Source organism: Trachemys scripta, chromosome 10 (genome assembly GCF_013100865.1).
Source record: "Trachemys scripta elegans isolate TJP31775 chromosome 10, CAS_Tse_1.0, whole genome shotgun sequence".
Classification (NCBI taxonomy): domain Eukaryota; kingdom Metazoa; phylum Chordata; order Testudines; family Emydidae; genus Trachemys; species Trachemys scripta.
The window spans coordinates 42,960,896-42,988,076 of NC_048307.1; the positions used below are offsets into that span (position 1 = coordinate 42,960,896).

General features: G+C 44.3%; 1 protein-coding gene across 2 annotated transcripts in view; it reads right to left on the reverse strand.

Annotated features, from left to right (window-relative positions):
• Positions 1-27,181, reverse strand: part of ARIH1 (ariadne RBR E3 ubiquitin protein ligase 1) — a 125,232-nt gene that overhangs the window by 17,179 nt on the left and 80,872 nt on the right. For both annotated transcript variants that reach the window (XM_034782872.1, XM_034782871.1), the window contains exons 4-9: positions 18,948-19,040; positions 18,548-18,603; positions 13,870-13,936; positions 11,828-11,934; positions 10,141-10,183; positions 8,246-8,317 (exon numbers count right to left, since the gene is read on the reverse strand). In XM_034782872.1, coding sequence (XP_034638763.1) covers positions 8,246-8,317; positions 10,141-10,183; positions 11,828-11,934; positions 13,870-13,936; positions 18,548-18,603; positions 18,948-19,040 — 438 coding nt within the window. The remainder of the gene's footprint in view (positions 1-8,245; positions 8,318-10,140; positions 10,184-11,827; positions 11,935-13,869; positions 13,937-18,547; positions 18,604-18,947; positions 19,041-27,181) is intronic.

Consider the following 27,181-nt stretch of genomic DNA (forward strand, 5'->3'; position numbering starts at 1 on the left):
AGTGTTCCTGCCCCAACATGAAATGGAGGAAGTGTCTGTGCCCCTCAAATATATGAATGTGGAAGTATGCGTTCTGCAGATTGAGGGCGGCGTACCAGTCCACGGGATCCAGGGAGGGGATGATGGAGGGCAGGGACACCATGCAGAACTTGAGCTTCACCATGTACTGGTTTAGGCCGCACAGGTCCAAGGTGGTCCTGAGCCCCCCTTTGGCCTTCGGGATAAGGAAATAGCGGGAGTTGTACCCCTTGCCTTTGAACTCCCTGGGTACTGCTTCCATCGCTCCTAGGTCCAGGAGCCACCCCACCTCCTGCTTGAGCAGGGCCTCATGTGAGAGGTCCCCCAGGAGGGACGGGGGTGGGGGTTGGTTGGGCGGAGAGGAAGTAAACTGGAGGGTGTAGCCCCGGGAGATGGTGTTGAGGACCCATCGGTCCGAGGTCAGCCGTGACCACTCCAGGAGGAAAGCACACAACCGATTGGAGAAGGGAAGCTTTATTGGGGGTGGATCCCTTATAAGGACTGGCAGGGCACCCCCAGGCATCCCGTCAAAACCGCCTTTTCCCCGCCTGCTTACCTTTGAGGACCCAGGCTGGGGGGCAGGGCGAGACTGCCTCTGTAAGCACTTCTTACAGTCCCGCGACTTCTTACAAGCGGTCTCATATTTTGGGTGTGTGGCCTGAGCGGGAGACTGCGGTGGCTTGAACTTAGGTTTAGCCAGAGCCGGAACATAGAGACCCAGAGTCTGGAGAGTCGTGCGGGAGTCTTTCAGGCCATGCAACTTTGTATCCATTTGTTCCACAAACAGAGCTTTGCCGTCAAACGGGAGGTCCTGGAGGGAGGTCTGCGCCTCACTGGACAGCCCAGAGAGCAGGAGCCATGACACCCTTCTCATGGACACCGCTGAGCCCATGAACTGCGCGGCCATGTCTGCTTCATCTGAAGCTGCCTGCAGGGTTGCCCTGGCAGCTGCTGTACCCTCCTCCACTAGCGCTTTGAACTCCTTCCTGTCGCACTCCTGGAGGGAATCCTCAAACTTGGGCAGGGAGCCCCACAGATTGAACTCATACCAGCCCAGGAGAACCTGATGGTTCACCACCCATAACTGCAAGCTTGAGAACGAATAAATTTTCCTTCCAAAAGAGTCCAGCCTACACAAATCTTTATTTTTCGGGATAGGGGCTGGCTGGCCCTTCCGTTCCCTGTAGTTGACCGACTCAACCACCAGGGAGTTAGGAGCAGGGTGGGTGTGTAAGTATTCATGCCCCTTGGCAGGTACAAAATACTTGCATTCTGCTCTCTTGGAGATGGGGGCCAATGAGGCCGGTGTTTGCCACAGGGCACTTGAAATTTTTGCCACCCCTTCATGGAGAGGCAAGGCCACCCTGCCCGGTGCCGAGGAGGACAGCACATTAAACAGGGAGTCCGAGAGCTCCACCATCTCCTCTGCTTGGAGGTGGAAGCTTGATGCCACCCTTTTTAAGAGTTCTTGGTGGGCCCTAAGGTCCTCCTGCGGAACGGAGGGAGGTGGGGCCGTAATCGCCTCATCCAGGGAGGGCGAGGAGGCCGGCACAGTACTTTGGGTGTCCACCGGCACCGGAGGTTCCACTACCTGGTCGGTCTCCGGGCACAGTGCTGAGGATGTACATCCCACCAACTCCTTCCTTGGAGGTCTGGAGAGGGAGGCCGATGGTCCTTCTGAGGCTCCAGCCACCAAGGAGCTCCCACTGAGGGCTGCATCAGAGGCCACGGTGCCCACTGGTACCACTGCGCCGGCCACGGGGCCTGGTGCCACTGCAGGGCCAGCTGTCTGGCCTGGCCCATCGATGGACAACTATGAAGGGAGGCCAGGTTGGGCTGACATCCAATCTGGCGCTGTCCTCGAACCGGGAGGAGTGGCAGTGCTGGGAGCAGTGCCGACCACGGGACCGCGATCCCAATGTGGAGGACTGGTACCATCGGTAACAATTACTCCGCGATCAGCTCTGGCGGGTGGACCCGCGACAGCGAGATGCCGGCAACTGACTCCCGGGGCTGCGGAGGCGGTGCCGTGGCAGGGTCCCAGAGCAGGATGCCGAACGGGAACGATGTCAATGTCCGAGCCATGACCAGCTACGATAACCCCTCCGAGAGGGGGGCCTTTGGTGACGTCTGCCTCGGTCCCTTCGGTGTTCGCTCCTCAAGGCAGAGGGGTGCAGAGAGTCTCAGTCAGACGGAACCCAACCCGAGAGCCGGGTGGGCGTCGAGGGCAATCCACGTGGACTTTGCTCTGACCGGTCACTGGGCAGCGAACGGCATTGGGAACATTCCCTCGATCGAGACCGGTACTGAGCTGTGGGCGACTGGAGATCCCAGCGGTGGTTTGCCTCTGGAGCGCGGGGCCGATATCAGCGGTGCTCCTTGTACTGGCATGGACGGCATCCGGACATCCGGAGAGGCCCGCTCCGAATGGGCCAGGCTACTCCGCTCGACTTGAGTCTGAGGCCTAGTGGCCAGTGGGGATCAAGGACTGCCCGACATGGGTCTAGCCTCCATCCCGGATTTGCTCCGGTTCCGCGGCAAAGGCGGCCTCTTTATAGTCTTCTTGGCGTGCCCCGTGGACGGGGAGCAGTGCCGACTAGTCGATGGCACCGAAGGGTCACCATGCACAGACACCGCGGTGCCCACTCGGAGCGGCACGCCGGAGCTGGGGTCAGCGCTGACTCCATCAGAATAGCACAGAGCCGGATGTCCCTTTCTCTCTTGGTCTGAGGCTTAAACAACTTGCAAATCTTGCAGCAATTGCTGAGATGGGTTTCCCCCAAACAACGCAGACAGTCCGCGTGCAGATCACTCATGGCATAGAATGCCTACAAGCGTCGCACGACTTAAAACCCAGGGCAAGGGGCATGCCCCAGCCCAGGCGCTCTAGCTAAACTAAACTACTAGCTAACTACAGGTACCATACACTGAACCAACAAGCAGTTTTGGGGATGAGCTACAGCAAAGCTGGAGCAGAGCAGTTCCGAAGCACCTTCACAGGCAGCAAGAAGGAACTGAGGGTGGGGGGAGCACGCAGCGCCCCTTATACTCGCCATGGAGGCGCCATTCCAGGGGTCGCTAAGGGCACTCCCCTACAGGTACTGCTAGGGGGAAAACTTCTGGCACTGGTGCACGTGGCGAGAATGCAGTTCCTATTTCAATGTAGGCAAAGGAGTGGCAATGCTTCCTGCAGCAACACTACATGAGAAGAGCTATTCCCCTGACCAATCCTGTGTAACACTTCACAGGAAAAACGGTGTTAGGTCTGCATTCTAGTTCTTGCCACAAAAATACCTGTACTTATGTTCCAGATGTAAAAAATGGATTGTCAAATGCCCAGCTCAGCTTGATACATTTCAGCAGGTCTCCTGCCATTCTGGGTTTTGTTGAGTCTTGTTTATTAGAATTAGGCTGTAAGAGCTTGAAGCAATGCCACCTAGAAATTATTCAGCTAAATGGGCTGCTTCAAAAAACTCTTGCTTATCTGAAATGAGAAAAAAAGATGGCAGTCCCACATGTGAGGCAAGATTCTTTTCATGGTTCTACACTGAACTGCAGTAGCAAGAAATGAAAGGGACAACTTCTTAGTTTGGAGCTGGGTTCCAAAGAGGACTTGTTATAGTATACAATATAAATAGAAATATAGTATTTCCAAACAACATGGGAGTGGGACACAAATTCATATGTTTAAAAGTGACCTGAAAAGAAAGAACTGGGTTTGGGCTTCTTTATAACGGATAAAGGTCTGACAAAAACTGCTTGTTTTATACATTAGAAACTTGACTCCTGTCCATCCTGTAAGACACTATGGTGATTGGAGGACAGTGAAAGTGTGACATCATACCAGCAGAAGAAGAGTGGAGTAATTGTGAAGGGAAGGAATTTTTAATCAGATTAACACTGCTTTTGCTAACACCTATTAACTTCAATGACTAACAATATTTCAGATAAAGGAAGCCTGTGTTAAAAATTCAGTGTCCTCGCTCCCTCCATATCATGTGCTAAGACTTTCCAGGCATCCTTCAGAAAAAGCCAGGGAAAACCAGACTTGACATTCTTGGTATTTAAAGTAAAAACAAGCAGAAATTTACACACTTTTTTCAGGCCTTCCCGATAAGGAAGCACAAACCCAGTTTTAAAGGTCTGCTTTAAAGAAACATTTAGTCTTCTTAGCACAGAAGTTGTCTTCATGCCCAAAACCATGTCTAAAAGGTTAGATGAACATATCCTCAGATACTATGATGTTAGAACCTGATAGAAATTGAGAACAGAGCAAGGAATACAAAAAGCCTCTTCAACTTCCTGGCTTCCCCAAACAAGAAGAGAGAGAATTGAAGGCCTTAATGACATGAAGTTGCACTTGTTTAATTGGTGTAATTTTAAGCTGATTTAGGGAAAGTTTCACTGGTTTAACATGTAGATGAGGCTAAGTGGTATTTTCAGCCATTTTTTAGGTGATTTGATAAAGCTCCAATGTGCCAAAGGATAAAGTTTTGCTAACTCCTGCTAGAAGCCTCCAGGCCAACCCCAATATTAAACATAATTTAACAACAATCTTCACTTTAAATCCGATCAATTCATTCATAGAGAAGAATGCATCAGATCACAGTAATTCCTGAATGCAAAGCACATTTAAGCTGGGTTTCATTTGTGTTCTCTCACAGAGCAGTTGTTTGGTTTCCCCTTACCATTTCTTTCCTTAAAGCCTAATGAAACTCCTTTCTTATAAGGCAAGCTTGAACAAAATATATTCCATGTTATCCTGGTGTATTTGCAAAAAGATCACGATGAATTTGAATATACAGAACACAGGGCCTGCTATCTTCCCAAATTATGCCTTGGTAAAATTTAGGGAGTTTTCCCGCACAGAGAGAAGGCCATAAAGAATGAACACTACCATAGGTTTCTGTGCCAATGAGGCTCTCTCTCATAAGGACAGCAATAATTTTTTGGAGGCTAAAAGCAGCAGCAATATCTTTGGCCGAAAATAAGGCAATGTAAATGAAACTCAACATTAAAGTTAGATTGTTCATAAGACTTGATGGAGTGAGACTATTTCACCCAAGTGGGAGTTTCAAAATTGGATTTTTTCAGTTCCTTTCAAGGCCCTTTGCTTTAAGAAGTGCCTGAGTTTATAAATTGCAGAATTATTCTGGGCCTAAAAGCCCTTTGGAATCATTGTGTGTGGCTGTTTCTTTCCCTTGTCCTTGAGCAGGAAAGGATTTTTTTAGAATACAAATATTTAGTTCCTTTTTGACTGGTGGTAAACATGTGCCACAGTCAGATGTGAGCTCGGGTTTCTTTGGGAATTTGGACTGCAGCCAGTGGGCAACCCAGCCTGGGGGGGGGGGGGGGGGGGGGGGGGGGAAGGAGAAGGGGAGAGTGGGGAAGGTTGTTGGCAAGCCTGCAGCCCTGCCAGAATGTTGTACTGCTCTGGTTCTCCTGAGGCATACCAATAATCACCAGACAAGGCTCAACCTGTGTGTGTTCCAGTCAACATTGCTAGTACTTAATCATTCGAGTAAAATTACAATCTTCCATGACTTCACTGCCCACTAGCAGGCAAGAGAGTTTATTAATGGGGGTAGATTACATTTCCTGCCAGCTTTCCTCAATTCAATCCAGTCACTTCTATGAGAAGAATAATTGTGACATTGTCCTGTAGTTAAACCAATTGCTAAACATACCATAAGACTCCGTGGCAGTGGGTCTGCTCAGATGTCTGAAGTAATTACCGTACACTGGTTTTTGTTGCTACTGCACAGTCTGGGCTATCAAAGTATTTTCTTGCTGTAGATGTGTCTTGTACAATTATATTATAAAGAGTAACTTAAAAAAATCAGGGATGTTCTAGGACACACACCTCACTGTTGCTAGCTCAGAACTTCAGGAGCTGACAGATTAGCAGGGTTAATACTAGCATGGCTAGCCCCCAACTTCCTTTCCCCCCACCCTCTGTGGATGTGTGTTCCTACAGAGGCTTCCTGCCCCTCCAGGTAGATCCTGGATCTTACCACACCATTGTGCTCCAGCTCTCAGCACCACTACTAGGTATGGCTCCCATGAAATAGATTTCAGATCCAGGTAAAGGTAAGATTCCCTTTTTAAACATTTTTAAGAGTCCTGAGGAAGACCACCCCCATCTTTCAAGATTAGAAGAGAGACAGGAAGTATTTACAAAAGCACTTCATGGTACTACCAATCCTCAATGCTACTTTAAATTAACAGTACTGAGTAGCAAAGTCTATTGTGCCTGACCAGACATCCCGATATTAGGGGCTTTGTATTATATAGGCAACTATATTCCCCGCCTCCCAGAAAAGGTACCCCAATTTTTCACACTTGCTATCTGGTCATCCTAATTGTGCATCTAAGTCTACTATGCTTGTGTCCCCCAACCTTTCAGATTCAGGTTAAGCAAAAAATCCTAGAAGAAAACAAAATATATTTTTGATAATTCCATCAAAGCTACGGAACTAATTTCCTTCAAGCTTGGCTTTAGTGAACTCTAAGGAGCAAGCAAAGTTTGAACATAGTGGTGTCTGCTGTTGTGAGTATATTTCAGAACAGTAGTTCGCAAGCAGATTTACATGTACCCCTCATCTAGAGATAGTTTTACAACAGGTTACATAAAAAGCACTAATGAAGTCAGTACAAACTAAAATTTTATACAGACAGTGACTTGTTTTATACTGCTCCAGATACTATACACTGAAATGCAAGTACAATATTTATATTCCAATTGATTTACTTTATAATTACACCTCTACCCCGATATAACGCTGTCCTCGGGAGCCAAAAAAATCTTACTGCATTATAGGTGAAACCGCGTTATATCGAACTTGCTTTGATCCAGCGGAGAGAGCAGCCCCGCCCACCCAGAGCACTGCTTTACCACGTTATATCCGAATTAGTGTTATATCGAGTCGCGTTATATCAGGGTAGAGGTGTATATGGTAAAAATGAGAAAGGAAGCAATTTGTCAATAATCGTGTGCTGTGACACTTCTGTATTTTTATGTCTGATTTTGTAAGCAAGTAGTTTTTAAGTGAGATGAAACTTGGGGTACACATCAGATCCTGAAAGCGGTGCAGTAGCCTGGAAAGGCTGAGAACCACTGCTTCAGAACGCATTAGGAAATCATTTTATTTTCCACAGAAGTAAAAAAAAAAAAATTAGTTTTACTGAGAAATTCCCAGAAGTTTGCCTAAAAGCTGAGCACAAGCACAGCAAGTTTCAGAATTTGAGGAAGTCAGAAAATGAACAGGGTCTTGCAATGGAAACACTACTTCAACCAAACATCACAGTACAGTGGGTAGTTCTGATCCCACTAAAGGTATCTGATTCCACTTAAACAGAAAATAAGCAATGCACGCCCCAGACCAGGAGCAGCTGTCTGCAGCAAACAATGCTGTTACCAGATTACACTGCAAAACTAATAAGAAAACAGAGTGGCCATTTCCTAACTCCCCACCATTCCCCGCAAAATCATACACGCGCACACACACACACACACACACACACACACACACACCCTCTTGTCTTCACAGGCAAAGGCCCAGGTTTGCTCCTAAACTACATTCTCCACATGATAGTTACATGTTTTGCCTCCTTGCTACCATGCCAACCCTTGTTTTCACTCCTCACAAAGCACACAAAAACAGACCACTGAAGTTTTATGTAAAGTTGGGCTGGCTGGAACCAATATATTTGCATAATAAAACCTTAACAGCTGGTTTGCCAGTCTCCATCTGGAATCCTGCCCAACAGAAATGAACAACCCCTGAAAAGCCAAACCAGGGGGATTTTTAAAGGCAGATGTAAATTAACCCAGCCTAACCAAGCCATGGGGAGCATAAACATCTCCCACACTTACACCAGAACGAAGCACAAATTTGCTGAAGGACATAATCAGTGCTGGACAGAAGCCCTAAAAGCAATAGCTTCAGCTTGCTTTGGGTTTCCAATTAACTCTTTAGTACAAAAGCAAATAACCAAATCCAATTCCCTCGGCTATAATATGAAGAATTTTACCCATCCATTAGCAGAAGCATTTCTGCTTGCACCTAGGATGACCATTTTATCTTACTGGTGTCGTTAGTGGTTGATGTTGACCATAACACTGTGCTGGGGTGGAGCATACTCCTAGTGCCAACGGATTAAGCTGCTGTTCTGGCTTCCATCAGCGCTTCTGCATAGTATGTTTATGAAGGAAACTGAAACCAACCTTTGTGTTTGCTGCAATCCAATTGGAAGTTTCACTGTCATCATCACACTTCTTAATCCACTTCTTTAACCACTGTTCAGAAAGTGAAAAAATAGAATCCATAGACTTTATACAGTTTAAATCTTTCTAGCACAGACATTACAATAAGCTAACACTAAGCATTTAACATAAAAGGAGAGCTGCAAAGGTACACCTGAATGACATTGTTTGCCAAGCACGGTGGAGTGAGCTTTAACTTGACAATTCCTTTTGTGGCAGAAAATTTGTCTGCCAGAATCACTAGTTAAACCCTAGAAAAGAGTAAATTAAATTAAATAAATAAATATTAGTAAGTATATAAGTATTATAGGACCATAGATATACCAGAATGCCATCTTCTAGGGACTGTCTTACTTGTGAGTCCAGAACAACAAGAAGTTTTTGGAAGGCAAGCCCTGGATGTAACTTGCTTCTGTGCAGGCTCTGCCCCGAATACCAACACGGTCCAGTTAGTAGAAGCGCACAGACTAAACTAACAAGTCTCAGTTTCCCTTTGCTAGTCTACCAGCTAAGAAAAGCAAGGAAAGAGTACTAACACTATTTTTTTTGCTCTTTCACATTAGCTGTGATATTCTGGCAGGCTGTACAACAGGGTTGCTTTTCTTCTCTAATGATAATGTGTATTACCCCGATTTGCTATGTTGGGTCTCTGGGGATCTTCAACCGCTAAATTCCATTGCCTAGCAGTGTTCAAACATTTCTCTGCATAAACTCAAAGATGCAAAGCCTCCACAGGATAAGTCTCCTACGATGTCCTAGCTAGTTTTATGTCATGAGAGAATTACATATTATTCCCTCCTGTAAATTGTTTTTTGTATTAAAGCTGCTGCAAGTGTTGCATTTGAGATGCACATTGGGGCTATTTGGAAAGCCTGCACAACCTTTACTTTCACCTACTTCCCTACATTTCTAGAGGAACAGTGCCAAGCCAATGATTTAAATCACTGAAGAAAAAATGGGACTTCTTATACCTTGCAGATCAGGAACTGATTGAACCTCTCACGGAAATGAAAACTTAGCTACAACCGCCCCACCCTTTACTGCCCCAATGGTAGCTAACTGCACTCATTCTTACATTTAAGATCTTAGATTGTATTCTCTTTAGGGCATGGAACATGTCTTCCTGTTTGTTTGCACAGTGCCTAACCCACGGGGGTCCCACAATCTTGATTAGGGCCTCTGGGTGCTACTGTATTAAAATAATCATCCATCTTTTCCACAGATCTTCCTAGGTGGCAGGGGCACCTGAAATCAGGACCACTGAGGTTAAATATTAAAACCAGAAGCAATCTATGAGGTTACTAAGGTATTAAAGCACTCACAGGAGTGTTGTGAGAATAGGAATACTCCTTGTAGAGTGAAGCGTTTATTCCTGAGGTCACCCATCTCTACTGATATAACATTTTCCTACAACAACAAAATCTTCCACATAGCTGCACTAAAATGCTTTTTTCATGAAGGCAACGCAGAGTTGTGACGGTAAAGACTACTAGCAGACTTCAGGTGCTGCTTGTCACTTCCTTCATATGAAGAGGCAGAAGCCTACAGTGCCCCTTCGTGTGAGCATAGGCGTAGTTAGACTTCTCAGCTCCAGTCAGGCCAATGGGGCCACGCATGGGTGGGCAAATTCTGCACCTGCCCGAGGCTTGCAGTTTGGGAGCAACGCCCCGCTTACACCCGCCCAAACTAAGCTCATGGGTGCGAGTGGTTATTGTAAGGCAGCTATGGGCTCGTACCTAGACACTGTAAATACACACAGTACCATGCTACTTTGCCAGGGATCCTGCAAGCAGTTTGACTTTAGCCCTTTAATTCTGCAAAGCCATGGGTTCCGCGAGGAAGTTGGACATGCTCACCTTGCACTTAACAGGATCATGCCAATTTTCACCGCAGTTAAAGCTGTACGTGAAAAAGAGAATTAATTCACAGAAGTTTAGCTATCACACTATGCTTGTAATTAAATCATAACTCCATTAAACTTACTCTTACAGTAGTTTTTGTCTTTTGGGTTACTCCACTGAAAGGGTCTGGGCACCAGATCTTGCTGAAAGCCATTACTGTAAGTGTGTTTCAGTTAAACTAAAACAACGAGGAGTCTGGTGGCACCTTAAAGACTAACAGATTTATTTGGGCATAAGCTTTCGTGGGTAAAAAACCCACTTCTTGTGGGTTTTTAACTCATGAAAGCTTATGCCCAAATAAATCTGTTAGTCTTTAAGGTGCCACCGGACTCCTCGTTGTTTCTGTGGATACAGACTAACCCAGCTATCCCTCTCAGTTAAACTAGAATCCCATGCCCCCTGATGGGTGCATGACACACTTTAGTTTTCCCAAAGGGGCCCAGCTACTAACATTAGATCTGAAATGGATTAGTTTTCCATCCAGAAGTATAAGGCTGCCTTGTAAAATAAAACAGACATCTGGGCTCTTAATAAAAAGCATAATGCTGAACATGGAAACTTCATCTATGCATGGCCCTTCAAATGGCTAGAGGGGTAGAAAAACAGACCCCTTAGTTTATAGGGAGTTTCCATGTCTAACTGTTTTCAGACTTTTTTTCCCCAAAAGTGTTTCCTCTACTAAACAACAACATCTGTTTGAATGAGGTTAACTGCCGTAACAGTTTGCAGACTTCCATGTAATTCAGGTCTCAGGCAAAGTTCCTTCCCAACACATTTCAAGAGCATTTAAAAACTTGTTTCTTGGCTTTTGGCTACAGCTGTTGATACTCTCATTGAAAGTGGAAAGATGTAATTAGGGTGAAAGCCCCTTTTAAAAGCACTTTATGCACAATATAAATAATAATCCTTTGCTGTAGGTGCCTCGCATATGAGGCACTCTCCCACTTGGCAAACTGATTAATTCAGCCTTAACCTGCCTGTGAACATGAACTAGCTTCACTTTAGATGGGATACCAAGGTAGAGAGAGGATGACTGAATTTTCAAAGGCCATTGAGTGAGTAATGGGACTGACTTGATTCTCAGTCCTAGGTGTTACCCACAAGATGACCCTACACTGTCAACACGTTAATTTTGCCATTTCTAAAATGAAATTCCAGGCATTTATCAATACATTTCCCAGCTTTAGCTTTTAATTTCATATATGCCCATCACCAAGTGCTCTCAGAATTATTCGGTTAATGAGGGAACTGACTTAAGCAGCTTCAGTTTGCTGAACAGGACTCCCATTCCTTCGTTAAGTGAATCAATTGAGGGAGAGGAGCCAAGGGATTTGGAATTGCCCCAGAAATTTCTCTACAAGAGAGATTTCTCCCTGTCAGCTGCTAGACATTTTCACTTGAAAGACATTTTTATTTTCTAATTAGGAAGATGGGCAAGAACATTTTCAACTGAAGCAAAAGAAAGATGAACCACAAAACTAATCTTTGCTTTTAAAACCTCTCCCCTTCTTCCAAATGGTTACTAAGCTCTCCCAGCTTATTGGCTCCTCTGGCACTTAATTTCTCAACAAGATATTTATACAGTACCTAACTCTTAACTTTTGAATGGAAGCTCTGAATTAATTCACAAGAGTGTTCTTACCAAAACTGACGTCCACATTTGCAGCGAACAGGTTTAGCATCAGGATACTGAACTTTAACAACATGGTGGCAGTCTGGGGCAGGACACCATTTTAACAGTCGATTACACTAGAAAATAAAATGAGAAAACATGGCACGAAGAACTACCCAGAAAAGGACACTCACCCTAACAAATCTTCCTTTCCCCCTGTATCCCATTGTCCCAGTATTCTTTAACCTTAAGAGTCTTCGGGTGTGTTTACATTGCAATAAAAAAGCCACAGCTGGCCGATCCCAGCTGACTTGAGCACAGGGACTTGAGCTGCAGGGCTGTTTAACTGCAGCGTAGACTTCCAGCCTGAACCCAAGTCAGCTGGCATGGGCCAGCCATGGGAGTCTAACTGCAATGTAGACATACCCTTCCTGTCTTATACGCCTATCCACAGTGGCCTCACGTGTCTGCTTATTCTACATGTTCACACTATCCCCACAGAACAAGTGACTGAATAAATCAGTCAATTACTTCACTGTTGCATCTTCTTTCTGAACAAGCAGTAGTGTGAACAGTTACTGCTGTCCCACTTTTATCTCCTGTATTCTGAATGCATCTACTAGGCCACCTGGAAGATACTTTTCATGAAGAAAGTGTAAAATGTTTAAGCTTTCCTTTGGGGAAGTATTGGTCAAACTAATATTGAGCAGTTTGGCCCATCTCCCAACCTCTGTGCTGCAGTGATACTCTTTTAATGAAACACTGTCTACCTACAGCTGTGTCCAGGAACTCACTTTTACAAGCCATTCACATTCTCAATCCCTCTGGTAACACATCCCACTGCTTTGTTTGCATTTTTACTGCAGCCACCAATGGACTTCTAGGACTTCTTCTAACCATTATAAACCTTTGTGGATTGTTACAACTGTGCATCTCCAATGCTACATTAGTGCAATGTCAAGACCACCAATTTAAACAAGAGTCAAGAAGTTATTGTTTGACTGCAACCTTAAACTTTCTCAAGCTATTTCTGATTACTGAACAGGCTATTTACAGTATACTTGAATATTTGTAACACAGGTACAGTGAGGGAGTTAATACAATTAAAATTTCCCAACTTGCATCTTTAAATCTTAGTTCCTGTATCTAGGTTTATTCATTTATTTAATTGTCAGTTACGGACCCAGTAGTTAACAGAACACTGACATGTTTTATTCAAAGCAGTTATACATCGACATGTCTTACAGACTGGCACTTGGGGTACCCTTTACACTTTAATGCTTCGTGTGTCCTGGTTTTGAGGCTGAAAAAAGCTTACCCAAATACAGTGATTACCACACTGGAAAGACAAGGACCATTAAATCCTTCTCAGTACTTATGTAACACCTACTGCATTTTGCTCATCTACTTTGACAGTAATTTTCTAAATTTCTAAGTAATATTCCACTGTGTCTCCCCCTCACCCAGTACATAGTTTTCTGGGTCATGTGTCTTCTTGGTACACTGGGTTTAATATTTTCCCCATAATTGCGCATAGACTAAATGGCTTAAACACACTTGCTGCAAGAGCGCTACCTTGTTACAACTGATTAGATCATCTCCTGTACCGAAGTCTATAGCCATTAAACTTGGGCAGCTCTTCATTTTCTGCTGACTTGCAGCATATTGCCATAAAAGAGTCAATGCAAGCTCAGCCTTCAATGGCAAATGCTTGCCCATTTCAAGAAAGTGTTAACATAGCAAAAGGAAAAATGTTGACTACTAGCTCTCACATGCCTATATCCTATCACAATTTAGAAATCTACATTGTCCCCCAGCACAAGAGCACCCGGCCTAATTAAAACAAAAGGTTGTTAACAATGAGCCTTTAGACTTAAACAGAAGCAAGCCCCCATCCCGCAGCTCCAACCACTGAGTCATAATTCAATCAAAAACGTGTTCAACACACCACTATAAATGGAAATATTCAAAGCTGGGTAACAAAGGGGTCTCACTGTTTCTGTGTAGAAGAATAAAAAGATTAGAACAGAATTATTTCTTTCATTAAAGAATTTCAAATAAAAAAAACTCACCTCTACAAAACTATTAGTTATTAAATGCTGGTACTTTAATTTAACCTTTGAATCTGTGATCAGACGCCTATGGAAAGGAGAGAAATGCAGAAACATTCATTATAGTAGAAAACTCATTTATTTACGCAGTCAACAACTAAAGAGGAGACAGTGTAAGAATGTGGTTGCTTTCCCATATGCTTGCAGTTACACAAACATGTATCAGGATCCACAGTCCAGGAACACTTACCTGTTTCCTACTTGTGTAACATTACAACACAATACAAACACTTTGAACCTTACAGCTTTCATTTCAGATTCTTAATACAGAAGCACAAATGAAAGTTGTACAGTTCAAACAAGACTGTTTTGAGGAGTGTAAGCTACATTTTTCTAAAGCTTTCTTGAAGAGTCCAGGAAGTACAGTAAACAATTTTGCTAATTTCTATTCATGTCAGATTTGCATGTTTTCTATAAACTGCTTTCAAAGGCTCCAAACAGCACTCGCTGCACTACTGACCAGCACCAGGTATGCCCAAATGTTATTTGGATTTCAACTGAATGTTAATGGCCATCAGCTTAAATGTTAATGGGATATTGCTGATATAGTCATATACAGAAAGGTAATAAGTTAAAGCTGCAATATCAGCAAAATACATGGTCTTCTGGACAGTGGCAAAATAAAATAAAATCTCACTTTAAGTTAATCATTTCAATTGTTTCAGGGGAGTTCGGGAGCACTTTCAGTTATATTTATTGATCCAATCTGCATGATTCTGGGTTTTATAATTATGTTGTGTATATACTGAGTTTAGGACTGGTGCATTGTAAATAACGACATTAAATTATGTATTACTGGAAACACTCACACAAACAAGACTTTAGGACTGTCAATTAATCGCAGTTAACTCAAGCAATTAATGCAAAACAAATTAACTAGATAAGTAGAGCAAATATTTATAATCAAAAATATGAAGTGACCACTGTACACTTTGTATTCTGTGTTGTAACTGAAATCAATATATTTGAAAATGTAGAAAAGCATCCAAAATATTTATAATAGATTTAAATCAGTATTCTTTAACAGTGCAATTAAAACTGCAATTAATTGCAACTTTTTTTTTTTAAATCTCACAATTGCCTTTTTTTTTTGTTTGACAGACCTAAAGCCTTCATGTGTATAAGGCAGCACACTTATAACTGCTTGAGGACTATGACTGAGTTTCCTTTTGAGTATTTAAAATCTCAACCTATGAAGTTGAAATGATTTACACTTTGCACAAGTTATTGTTAAAAATAATCACTTTGTAATCACATGCTGGAATAAACACTAAAAAGCTTTTACTACATACATGCACACTAATCTGTTTATATCCGGAGGACCACTTAGAAGTAAGTAAATACTGAAACTAGCACACAGTAATAAATATTATAGTACCTAGCTCTTATGTAGGACTTTTCACCCATAGATGTGTGTTCATTTCATGGTGTAATCAAATGAGCTTTCACATAACTCATAATAATAAAGATTGAAATGAACCTGCATTGAATCGTACAGCATTTCAGACTAACTCTAGCACATACAAGTATTGAGAGTTTTTCACCTAATGAAAAACACAGAATTGTGCATACGCAGAATGGGATTTTCAACTTTGTAAGTATTTCTGAACTAAAATGTCTTCAAACATGTCAAAAACTTATCATTGAGGACTAAGTCCATGGCTAATTTACCAGTTTTTAAATGAAGCCATTTGTTATCTGAGAATACAATGAATTTTAATTTAACTCATACTATACATGTATGGAAATTTACTAAGAAGTTCACCTCTGGGATGAGAATAGGAATGATAAATTTCAGCCCCAAGTTTTCCAAAAGCTGCACATAATCAAAGACAAAATTTAGGATGCAAGAGCCACCCCAAATGTAACTAGAATACAGCTAGTGTGGCACTAGAATCCCTTATGTGTGTTGTTTACCAAACTAGGCAAATAAGCCACCTTCACAATTGCACCCTGCTCCTGTCTGTTGTATTGGAAAGCGTCACTTTAAAGTGACAACTGCATTTCTATAGTGCTATTCACCTGAGGATCACAAATTCCTGTAAGGTGGTGGTGGGTTATTTAACAGACAAGGAAACTGAGACAAACAGGGTAAGTGACTTGCCCAAGGTCACAAATCAATAGTCATTTGGAATAAAACCCATCTCTTTCCAATTCCCAGCCCCCATGCACTAGCCAACTAGCCATGCTTTCTTCTTCCTTCATTAACAAACTAAGTTACACATACAGACTGACCTCACTGAAGGAATCAAGCAGGAGAAGCAGCTGCTTGACAATTTGTTATCCACTAACGTCTACTGGCAACAAAAGGACAGGAAATAAATCCTATATACTGGGGAAATGTTTTTACAACAGCTCCATTAAACTTCACCTTAAGTGGTCCTTTAACTTTGTGGTAGTTTTCTTTACCAGTTTATAAGGTTTACAACATTACCGCACTACCAAATTTCTTGCTGTCTAAGGAATTTAAGACCTAGAGCAGTTGAAATATAGCATGATGCATATGCTATGGAAAGAAGTAGCCAATTTGGATCATAGCACCCTACATTGAAAACTCAACTGGTGCTGTCTGCTCAGTAGTGGCCTCCTGACCACCACTAGTGACTGCAGACATGGTGGGGATAAAAATAAGGCACTAATGCTGGAGAGTAAGCACTTCTGACTTGCTGCATCCTCCCCTCTTTTACAGAGTTCCTCAACACTGTCCTTTCAATTTTGTCTGAACTTTCTTAGCACTAGGCCAAATGGGAACGAGACATACTGTTGTACCATAGATGTCACCAGAAGTTGTAGAGAAGCTGAGAAGGAAGATTCTAGCCAGTTGCTACTGGACTGCAGAGGCTACATGACAGCAGCAGCCATTTGGCACCAGTAATAAAGGCAGCTTGCTGTGCTTATTAATGAAAGCAACAACACGGCATGTAGGGCCAGGTCTACACTACACCCCTAATTCGAACTAAGGTACGCAACTTCAGCTACGTGAATAACGTAGCTGAAGTTCGAAGTACCTTAGTTCGAATTAGTTCGAACTTACCTTGGTCCACACGCGGCAGGCAGGCTCCCCCGTCGACTCCGCGGTACTCCTCTCGGCGAGCTGGAGTACCGCAGTCGACGGCGAGCACTTCCGGGTTCGACTTATCGCGTCCAGACTAGACGCGATAAGTCGAACCCAGAAGTTCGATTTCCAGCTGTCGAACTAGCGGGTAAGTGTAGCCAAGGCCTCGGTTAAAGCAATTACCAGCAGCATTAGATAGGGTGAGGAAGGGATAGAACAGATTACCTTTAGCTGGTTTGAAGGTCTTGAAAGATTTAAGACAACCTTCTTCCTTCTCCCCCACAAGATCAATAGTTATAAAAGCCATAGGAAGCATAACTGACAAGAATATAGCTACACAGTGATGGATCTGGGAAAGTCTATCTTCACTGCTGAAACTGGCCTGCTCACAGGTATAGCAGCATAGAGAGCCCACTGCTTCATAGGCTGGGGAAGATGGAACTGAGACTGTGCTTTCTCTGCTTTAATGGTGGTTAAAGAAGCCCCGAAAAGTGTTTCTTTTAAATATGCCTTTTTTTCCCCCCTTTTCCTTTTTCTTTTTTTTAAATAGAAATAGAAATTCAGGTCCTGTGTAGTCTGGAAGGCTAAGGCTGGAGAGCTAGAGGAAAGGTGACATCACATGAGCTAAGAATGAAATTTGGTAGGGAAGGGCTTTTTAGTCAGACTATTAAAAACAACATCCTTCACACTTTCACTTAAGGTGTTAGGGCTCATACACCTCCGAGACTTTCCAGAGGTTCTTCTGCAAGATTAGGGAAGAAGGAAATAGGAATTTAAAATCCAAGTGCTTGTTCAGAGAAGAATAATTCCTGGGTGGAACTAGAGAGACATAGCTCCACTGCTGCAAGCGCCTAGTGTAGATACATGCCTCTAGCCAAGTCTCATTTTGCACTGTTGTAGTCTAAGTCACACTGGTGGGTAAGTTTGGATTCCAGAAATACAAGATCCCTACAAATAAAGTCTACTTAAAAAGTGGGATCTAAAATACTGTGCAAAAACTAAAATCAAGTTTCACTGCAACACAACAATGTGCCTCACTCCACCCCACACTGGCTAACATAAAAGGGTAATTGAATCTCACGACTCAGGGTGTAATTAATACAATTCACTACGAAGGGGTCAGGAAGGCATCTCTCACAACAGCCTATGTGGGACGGGCAGCACTGCAGAGCTGGCCAAACACATTACAGGAGTGGTCTTCTGAAGCTTCAGGTATTTTTCACTGCCCAAGGCAGAATACAGGACTTGATGGACCAGCGTGTTGACCTGCTGTAGAAAGTTCTATATTCCTAGTCAGATGAGATGAAACTAACAACTGTACAGGCAATTAACTGGGGATTTGGTGATAGCGTGCAAGTGCATTTATTCTATTTGTAAGTTTAATAAGTGTGGCGGGGAGTCTTCCTTCTAGCACAGAGCTGAGAATCGGTACACCAACACAGGGCAGTTCCTTGAACATCAATCTCTTTACACGGAGCTTCAAATGAGCCATTTCATACATACAACATTTACTGGAGGGGGAAAATGGAAAAACATTAACAGAGGACGGGTAACATGATGCCACCCTTCAACTGTGGTACTTACATAACTGTATTGTCGTCAACTAAGATATCACAGCCATGAGCAGGGCACGAAATAGTCTGAAAAAGGAAAAATGGGTCAAGTAAGGTCTTGGAATGTTTTTTGTGCCCCTTTATCCTCATCAGCAACCCCACAGGATTTTATTGCAAACTAGCCATATTGGCTCAACAAAATCAAAACTCCAGATACATACCTCCTTGAACAGCATGACCATGTTCAACCAGGGATGAGATGCTTAGAGTCCATACAGTTCCCTATGAAACCCACATGCACTCTGTAGATGAAGAAGTCAACCTCCAAGACTTGTTTATTCATTTTTGTTAGAAAAGACCTCTGCCTCCATCCCATCCTTCCCTCTTCCCCAACACAAGACCAGCAGAAGTCACGTAAATCCAATATTTACCTGTCCCATGCCTTCCTCCATTATTTTGGTAGTTAAATATTCACTCCAGCACTGCATACAGAACTTATGTCCACACTCTAGGCCAGTAAAGTACTGCAACAATAAAGACATGTGACACTGTATCCATTCCGTCCTTCCTGGAGCTGTGCAGCTTTGCTTATTCATCTCTTACTTGCAGTACAGAATCTGACTGTTCCAACAATACCGTATTGTTTACTTTGCATCACACCACCACATTGTTACAGCAGCTTTAAATGTGCACTCAATGTAGCTGCAGTCTGCATCCCTAACAGCAGCAGGAAAAATGGAGAAGTAGGATTTACCCCTCCGTCCTCAAATATTTCTAAGTTGTCCTTCATTTTAGGTTATGTCTACACAGAGCCGGGAGTGTGATTCCCAGCTTGAGCAGACATACTCATGCTAGCTCTCATTGAGCTAGTGTGCTAAAAATAGTACTGTAGCCATGGTAGCAAAAGCAGCAGCACAGATTAGCCCCCATCGAGTATAAACCTGCCTGGACTCCAGGGGTATGTTCTTGAGGAAGCTAGACCATGCCTCCAATGCTAATGCTACCACAACTACACTACTATTTTCAGCATGCTAGCTCAAGAGGAGCTAGTGTGAGTATGTCTACTCGAGCTGGAAATCACACCCCACCTCTAGCTAGATGTAACTTTTGACTCATGCACCCGGTATGAGAGACCTTTTTTCCTATCTTTATTATTGTAAGTAAGGCTGCTAATTCTGTCACGGAGGTTGTGGAAGTCATGGATTCTGTGATTTTGGCGACCTCCATTACTTTTGCAGCTACAGTGGCTGGGGCAGCTGACCTCAGGGCCGCCAGAGTAGCTACTTGGGTGCCCCGGGGCCAGCTGCACCGGCAGCCCCGGGAGACGCCAGCCCCAGGGAGCACCCGAGCAGCAGTCCCAGGAGCAGCCCTGGGGGCCAGCCACACTGGTCACTGCTCAGGCGGCCACAGAGAGCCCCCAAGCAGTGGTCTCAGGGGCAGCCTGGAGTCATCCGCACTAGCCGCTGCTCAGGTGGCCTCGGGGAAACACCCGAGCAGCAGTCCTGGGGGTGGCTGGCCCTGAGGAGGCCCCGAGCAGCAGTCCTGGAGGCCTTGGAGCAACAAGTTGCCTGGGGGCAGTCAGCCCCCGCAGCCAGTGCAGGGGCTAGCCATCAGCCTCCGGGGCCCCAGGAGCTGCTAAGTTTTAGTCAGAGGTATTTATGTAGTAGAAGTCAGGGACAGATCACAGGCCGTGAATGTTTATTGCCCATGACCTGTTCATGACTTACTTAAATACCCATGACTAAATCTTAGCCTTCACTAACAAATGCTGCATCAGGAACTAGGGTTAGAGTTAAAACGATACCCACAGTTTTGTTTCCTGCACTCACATCCCTCCACTTGGAGATCACACTCAGTCGCTCACAGTTCCACAATGATTACCAACCACATTCTGCCTGAGGCAGCTAAGATACTGCCGACGCAGGTAGAAGCAGCAAAGAAAAAAGAGGGAATAGGATGGGTTATGGGACTAACATTGAGTAACAGGAGTTTACAGCACTAGGTCTATGTGACCTGACGCATACAGTTAACTTTTTGAGAGGGGTAGCTGTGTTAGTCTGCATCAATAAAAACAACGAGGAGTCCTTGTGGCACCTTAGAGACTAACAAATTTATTTGGGCATAAGCTTTTGTGGGCTATAACCCACTTCATCAGATGCATGGAATGAAAAAAGTTAACTTTGAGTATGTCAACTTGCTTGGTACTCTTTAGCCCCTTTGGAATCCAGATGTTCATCTGATCAGAAGGCTGAAGAACCTATTGTTAGAAATAAGTTACCAACTGAGATTTGATACAATGTTTATCATGCAGACAGTGACCCAGCAAGAACAACTTTGACTTTTGTGCATTATCCTCTACACAAAATGTGCCAAAACACCTTTTGGGACTCAAGTGGTTAGGTGGGGGAGGCGGGGTGGAAAAAAGAACTAAAGAGCAATAAATAGGACTGCTAGAGAAGAGTAATTTTGAAGTGATGGTACTACATAAATGAGACTCAGACAGGACAATTATGTTTCAAATCATAGGGAAAAAAAAATCTCCCTCACTGCCACTGTGCAAGTTCTAATTGAACCCTCTTTTTATATTCTGCCTGTAAAGCACCATACACTTGCATAAGGCTATACAGATAACAGGGTGTCTCCTGGACAGCAGGATGATACAATAGAAGCAAGATTGTGTCAATTAAAAGACCTTCAACTTGGAAAAAAAAATCACTTTTTCAGAAAAGTATTGTTATGAACATTCAAGATTACAAGTTTTACATTTCTTTACTTTGGGCATCTGACACTGGAGTATAATTAGTTTACACTTCCTTCACTAGCATGACCACCCTACTCAGGTACCACTCTGGGAGGCACTCACCTACACACTCTTCTCAAGGCCCTGCTAGAGGGTCCCTTGGCCTCCACTAGAGCTGTCTAGATTAGTAGTTCTGCCTGGAGTCATTCTCAGGTCCACTCCTCTGTCTCCTCTATTAACCTAGACAGCTCAAGTGCAGGCCAAGGGACATCTACACAGGGCTTTGCCTTTAAGTGGAAGCTTCCTGTGGGAGAAGACCTTAATCTTCTGTCAGCACTCCGTTATCAATGATGCAGGCAGCTATAGGGCCATAATCTCAACGTGGGAGAAGACCTGGTTCAATTTTAAATTATTATTTGAACATCCCATTCAAGATGACATCTGAGGCTCTGCAAACATTCCTGTGCTCAAACAATACTCCCCTGGAGATGGAGCTTCAGTCAAATGGAAAGGATATTTTTTTTTTTTTTGAGGTTTCGAGAAGTCTCTGGCACATTTGGGTGGAACTCGGAGACTACAGATTTGAAGATTGCACTGGTTTACTCCAGATCTATGGTTACCATGGCACAGAAGGCTCATCTGTATGGGGTGGGGTTTCACAGCCTAAAACTATCATTAACAAGGATATCCTTTAACTATCCTTATACAAGCAACTATACCAAAGGAAACAACATCCCCAGAAAAGAGAAAAGAGAAATGTGTGTCCTTAGTGCAAGACTGATTTTGATGGCTTCCAGCAAGTAAACTAGCAGCTCCCTATTTCATTGTCAGTCACTGCCTCCTCCCAAGCTGTACAGAACAACTGCTTCTCTATCTAGCCATTTCTTTACTTTGAGGAACTTCCCTTCTTGCCAGTCAGCTTCAGGCAAACTGAGAAGAACCAGTAAAGCTGTCTCCTCCACACACCCCCGGCAATTGTGACAGCTGATAAGTAACAATTCTGTTCCAAAAATGGTATGTCATGGGCAGACATTACCTTACTTTCACCTTACCTTTCTATACTGATGAAATTCTAATGACCTCATCTGGGGGGCCAGGAACAGAGTCATTTTCCTGCTTTTTGCATATTCCTATTTGCAAGAACTCTAGCATCGGTATTTTACTACCTTTTGATATCAGTGTCTGCTCTTTTGTAAGCAATAACTGAGCAAACACAGCAAGGACTCTGCTGATCCAAGACTGACATTTTCGAGAGCAGCTCCACTCAAAACATTATTCTTCTTTAGTAAATAGCTCAGTGAAAGGTACCAGTGACAGATCCACAGAAGCCATCTATATATCCACAGAACAAGTGCACCACATGGACTACAGAACAAACTTCCCAGAAACACTACCCTGTTAATGCTCCCATCAAACCTGACCTGAAGGGACATTGGGGCAGGAGGCAGGACGAAGTTCTGTTTACCTAGCCCTCTCAATTCTTGTCCTCACCTCTAAGACTGCCAACAAGTGCTCACAGTGTGATTACTGTCTGACACCAATCCATTAGGAACCAAACAGATCAACAAGTTTCACTTAGGCCATCAAACTGGCACTGCTGGATTCAGACTTGTGACATAGCAGCAAAAGGCTCTTCTCCAACAGGTATTCCCCACCATTCTCAAAACGTGTGTCATGGTGGCCACCATTCTGCCAGTAGAAGTTGGGATTCAATCAAAACCTCTCCTGAACAGGCCAGATGGGTTACTATAAAGGAACACAATCTACACTCCCACTAGTCAGAGAAGGCAAAGAGCGATGCCATCTGCAATCTCTGCACAAATTATCTCTTGTGAATTTCTAGCGTTTTTTTAAATTTAAAACCTCTGAAATCCCCAGCATTCTAAAAGCAGGAAGGAACTCTTAGCAAAACTGCAGTGTTTTGGATCACCTGGGAAATAAATCAAAGCGGTTCTAAATTAAGTAGGTAAAGATTCTGGGATTTTTAGGTTAAATGTTCACTTTTTAAAAATCTCTCTTTATAGTATATACATATACACACACACATATACACACACACACCATAGACTCATAGGAATGGAAAGGACCTCAAGAGATCATCTAGTCCACTCCCCTGCACTCAAGACAGGACTAAGTATTATCTAAACCACTTGTCACCAACCGGTCAATCGCGATCCACTGGTCAATCCTGGAGACTCTCCCAGTCAATTGTGATCTCCAGTGGTGTAGAGGGGCCACTAAGGCACGTTTCCTACTTGCCCCGGCCCCACACCACTCCTGGAAGCACCCAGCATGCCCCTGTGGCTGGCAGGGGTCTCTGCACTGCTCCTGCCTGCAGGCACTGCCCCTGCAGTTCCCACTGGCCAGGAACAGGGAACTGTGGCCAATGGGAGCTGTGGGGGCGGTGCCAGCAGAGAGGGACACCCCAGGGGCCACAGGGGCACGTTGGTCCCTTCCGGGAGCAGCGTGGAGCCGGGGCCGCCTGAGGTAAGTGCCGCCCCCTTCAATGGGCAGGTTCTGAATGGCTCTGCAGCATTAAGACCAGGAGTAGCATGAGTACAGCAGGCCCAGCTATGCTGGACCAGCATTTCTCTTCCACCACCCAACTTGCAGCCTCCTGGAGCCAGCCCCCCCATACCCACTCCTGCACCCCAAGACCCTGTCCCAGCTGTGAGCCCCTCCCACAGCCAGCACCCCATACTCCCTCCTTCACCCCATACCCCCTCCTGCACCGCAGCCCCTTGTGCCAGCCGGGAGCCCCTTCCTGCACCCAAACTCCCTCCCAGAGCCTGCACCCCTCACCCCGTCCTGTACCCCAACCCTCTGCCCCAGGCTCATCCCGGAGCCCTCTCCTACACTGCAAACCCCTCGACCCTAGCCCAGAACCTGCACTCCCTCCCGAACCCCAACCTCCTGCCCCAGCCTGGTGAAAGTGAATGAGGGTAGGGGAGAGCAAGCTACGGAGAGAGGGTGAGGATGCAGTGAGCAGGGCAAGGTAGATCCTGGGTTGCCCTTAAATTCAAAAAGTGATCTTGGGCATAAAAAGATTGGAGACCATCCCTGACAGGTGTTTGTCTAACCTGCTCTTAAAAATCTCCAGTGATGGAGATTCCACAACCTCCCTTGGCAATTTATTCCCCCAGATCCCTTTCCACAGTACTCCTTCCTAGGCAGTCATTTCCAATTTTGTATGTGCGCACCTGATTGTTCCTTCCTAAGTGGAATACTTTGAATTTGTCCTTATTGAATTTCACCCTTTTTACTTCAGACCATTTCTCCAGATCATTTTGAATTTTAATCCTATCCTACAAAACACTTGCGGCCCCTCCCAGCTTGGTATTGTCCACAAACTTTGTAAGTGTGCTCTCTATGCCATTATCTAAATCACCGATGAAGATATTGAACAGAACCGGATCCAGAACGGATCCCTGTGGGTCCCCACTCAATATGCCCTTCCTGATAACTATTCTCTGGGAACGGTCTTCCAACCAGTTATGTGCCCACCTTATAGCAGTTCCATCTAGGTTGCATTTCCCTAGTTTATGAGAAGGTCATGCAAGACAGTATCAAAAGCTTTACTAAAGTCAAGATATATCACATCTACCACTTCCCCCCATCCACAAGGCTTGCTGCCCTGTCAAAGAAAGCTATCAGGTTGATTTGACATTATTTGTTCTTGACAAATCCATGCTGTTACTTATCACTTTATCATCTTCTAGGTGTTTGCAAATTGATTACTTAATTATTTGCTCCATTATCTTTTCCGGTACAGAAGTTAAGCTGTCTGGTCTGTAATTTCCTGGGTTGTCCTTATTTTCCTTTTTGTAGGTTGGTACTATATTTGCCCTTTTCCAGTCTTCTAGAATCTCTCCCATCTTCCATGACTTTTCAAAGCTACTCTCTAATGGCTCAGATATCTCCCTCAGTCAGCTCCTTGAATATTCTAGGATGTACTTCATCAGGCCGTGGTGACTTGAAGACATCTAACTGTCTAAGCAATTTTTAACTTGTTCTTTCCCTATTTTAGCCTCTGATCCTACCTCATTTTCACTGGCGCATTCACTATATTAGACCAATCGCTACTAACCTTCTTGGTGAAAACTGAAACAAAACACTTCTGCCATTTCCACATTTTCTGTTATCGTTCCTCCACCCCTCATTGAGTAATCCCTACTGTCCACAGCACAGCCACAGCCCCAATGCAAAAGCTTGAATTCAAATCCAAACTAGGTGGCTGACAGTGATCTCAGACATGAACAGAGACCCATGCCTTTCATTTAAAAAAAGATTAAAGGGCCTAGTTTTCCTGCACCATTTCCCCCAGATTCTTCATATGCTGAAAAAAACCAGGATCTCCTTCCATTTTGCCTAAACTTTATACCCTCACCCTGGAGGCTTTCCCTAACAGACACTATCCTCCTTCCAGCTAAGCTAAGGACTACACTGTTCTCCTACTAACCCCTACAATACTGCTCTCAAGGTACAAAGGAAAGCAGAAACACATACAGTGAGCACTCAGGCTACCTGAGAGAACAGGAAATGGAGCAAATGTAACAGTATGCTCCCTGGTATGTGTTCCAATATACTGGTCCCAAAATGGTGACAGGGAGGGGACTTGCAGTCGTAAGTTTTACCTTTGCTGTTCATAGCACAGTAACTTTATTTAACCTCAGGGGTTTCTTTGGCCACATGAAAATCCATGTCAAGTGTCAGTATGAAATTTCCAGAACATTATCTGATGCCCCCTTCCCTTCAATCCTGACCTGTGAGAACCCCTATTCCAAGAGTGATAGGCAATTCAGTTATTACATTGTTTTGGCCAACACGCTACTGCCAACTGTGCTGAGCTTGCTGTGTGTAAAACCCTCCATACTTAACTCATTGGTATTCCCATGGTGGTACAGGAAACAGAACTGACAAATGCAGTCTGTCACTGCTTTAAAATATTACTTATGGAAGATTTACTGGAAGCTGAAAGAACTGAAGCAATTACACGCCCCGCCCCCGGAAAGCAGAATACTGAGATAGTGTATTTGCCTGTGGGGAAAAAAGGGCGAGATTTTACTGAACAGGAAGTTTATGAAGAGCACCGGAAGACATGCATGGAGGCTGGCAAATGTATTCAAAGCACAGGTTTGGAAAAACCAGGGAGCAGGAGTAATACCACACCATGTTTCCACACTTTCAGCTAGATCAGCAGTTCTCAACCAGAGGTCCAGGGCCCCCTGGGTGAGCACGAGCAGGTTTGGGGGGGGGGGGGGGGGTCTATCAAGCAGGGCTGGCGTTAGCCTTGCTGGAGCCCAGGGTCTTGAGCCCCACCATCCGGGGCTGAAGCCAAAGCCTGAGCAACTTAGCTTTGCGGGGCCACACAACTGCATTGCTTGCTGCCCCCCAAAGCCGGCCCTGGTTTTTATATGCAGAAAAATAGTTATTGTGGCATAGGTGGGCCATGGAGTTTTTATAGCATGTTGTGGGGGGGGGGGGGGCAATCAGAAAGAAAAAAGATAGAGAATCTCTGAACTAGATAATTTCCCACTGTGATATTGAGGAAGTAGTACCCATTCCTCAGCCAAGAAAACAATCCAAACAATCCAGGGCCTGAAAGTGTGAAGATATTAACTTCATGGACACTGACTAATACCCAGATGCTTAAAAGCAGCATGTGGAGAAGGGGCTATGGCAGATGTCACAGTGATGGGCAAAGTATAAATATGTAGCGGCAGTACGGATATGGGCGAGGAGCCCACTTAGGGCAGGAGGCTTGAGTTGAATTTACTATGCTCCACTTTCAATATAGAACACTGGAAAGTGTTTTTTATGGGGGGAATGGGGGTTGCGCATGCACACTCTAAGAGGTAAGGTGACCTGTAAGTGAGGGGGTGGGGGTGGGGGAGAAATCAGACATGTGCCCTTTCTGCTTCATTA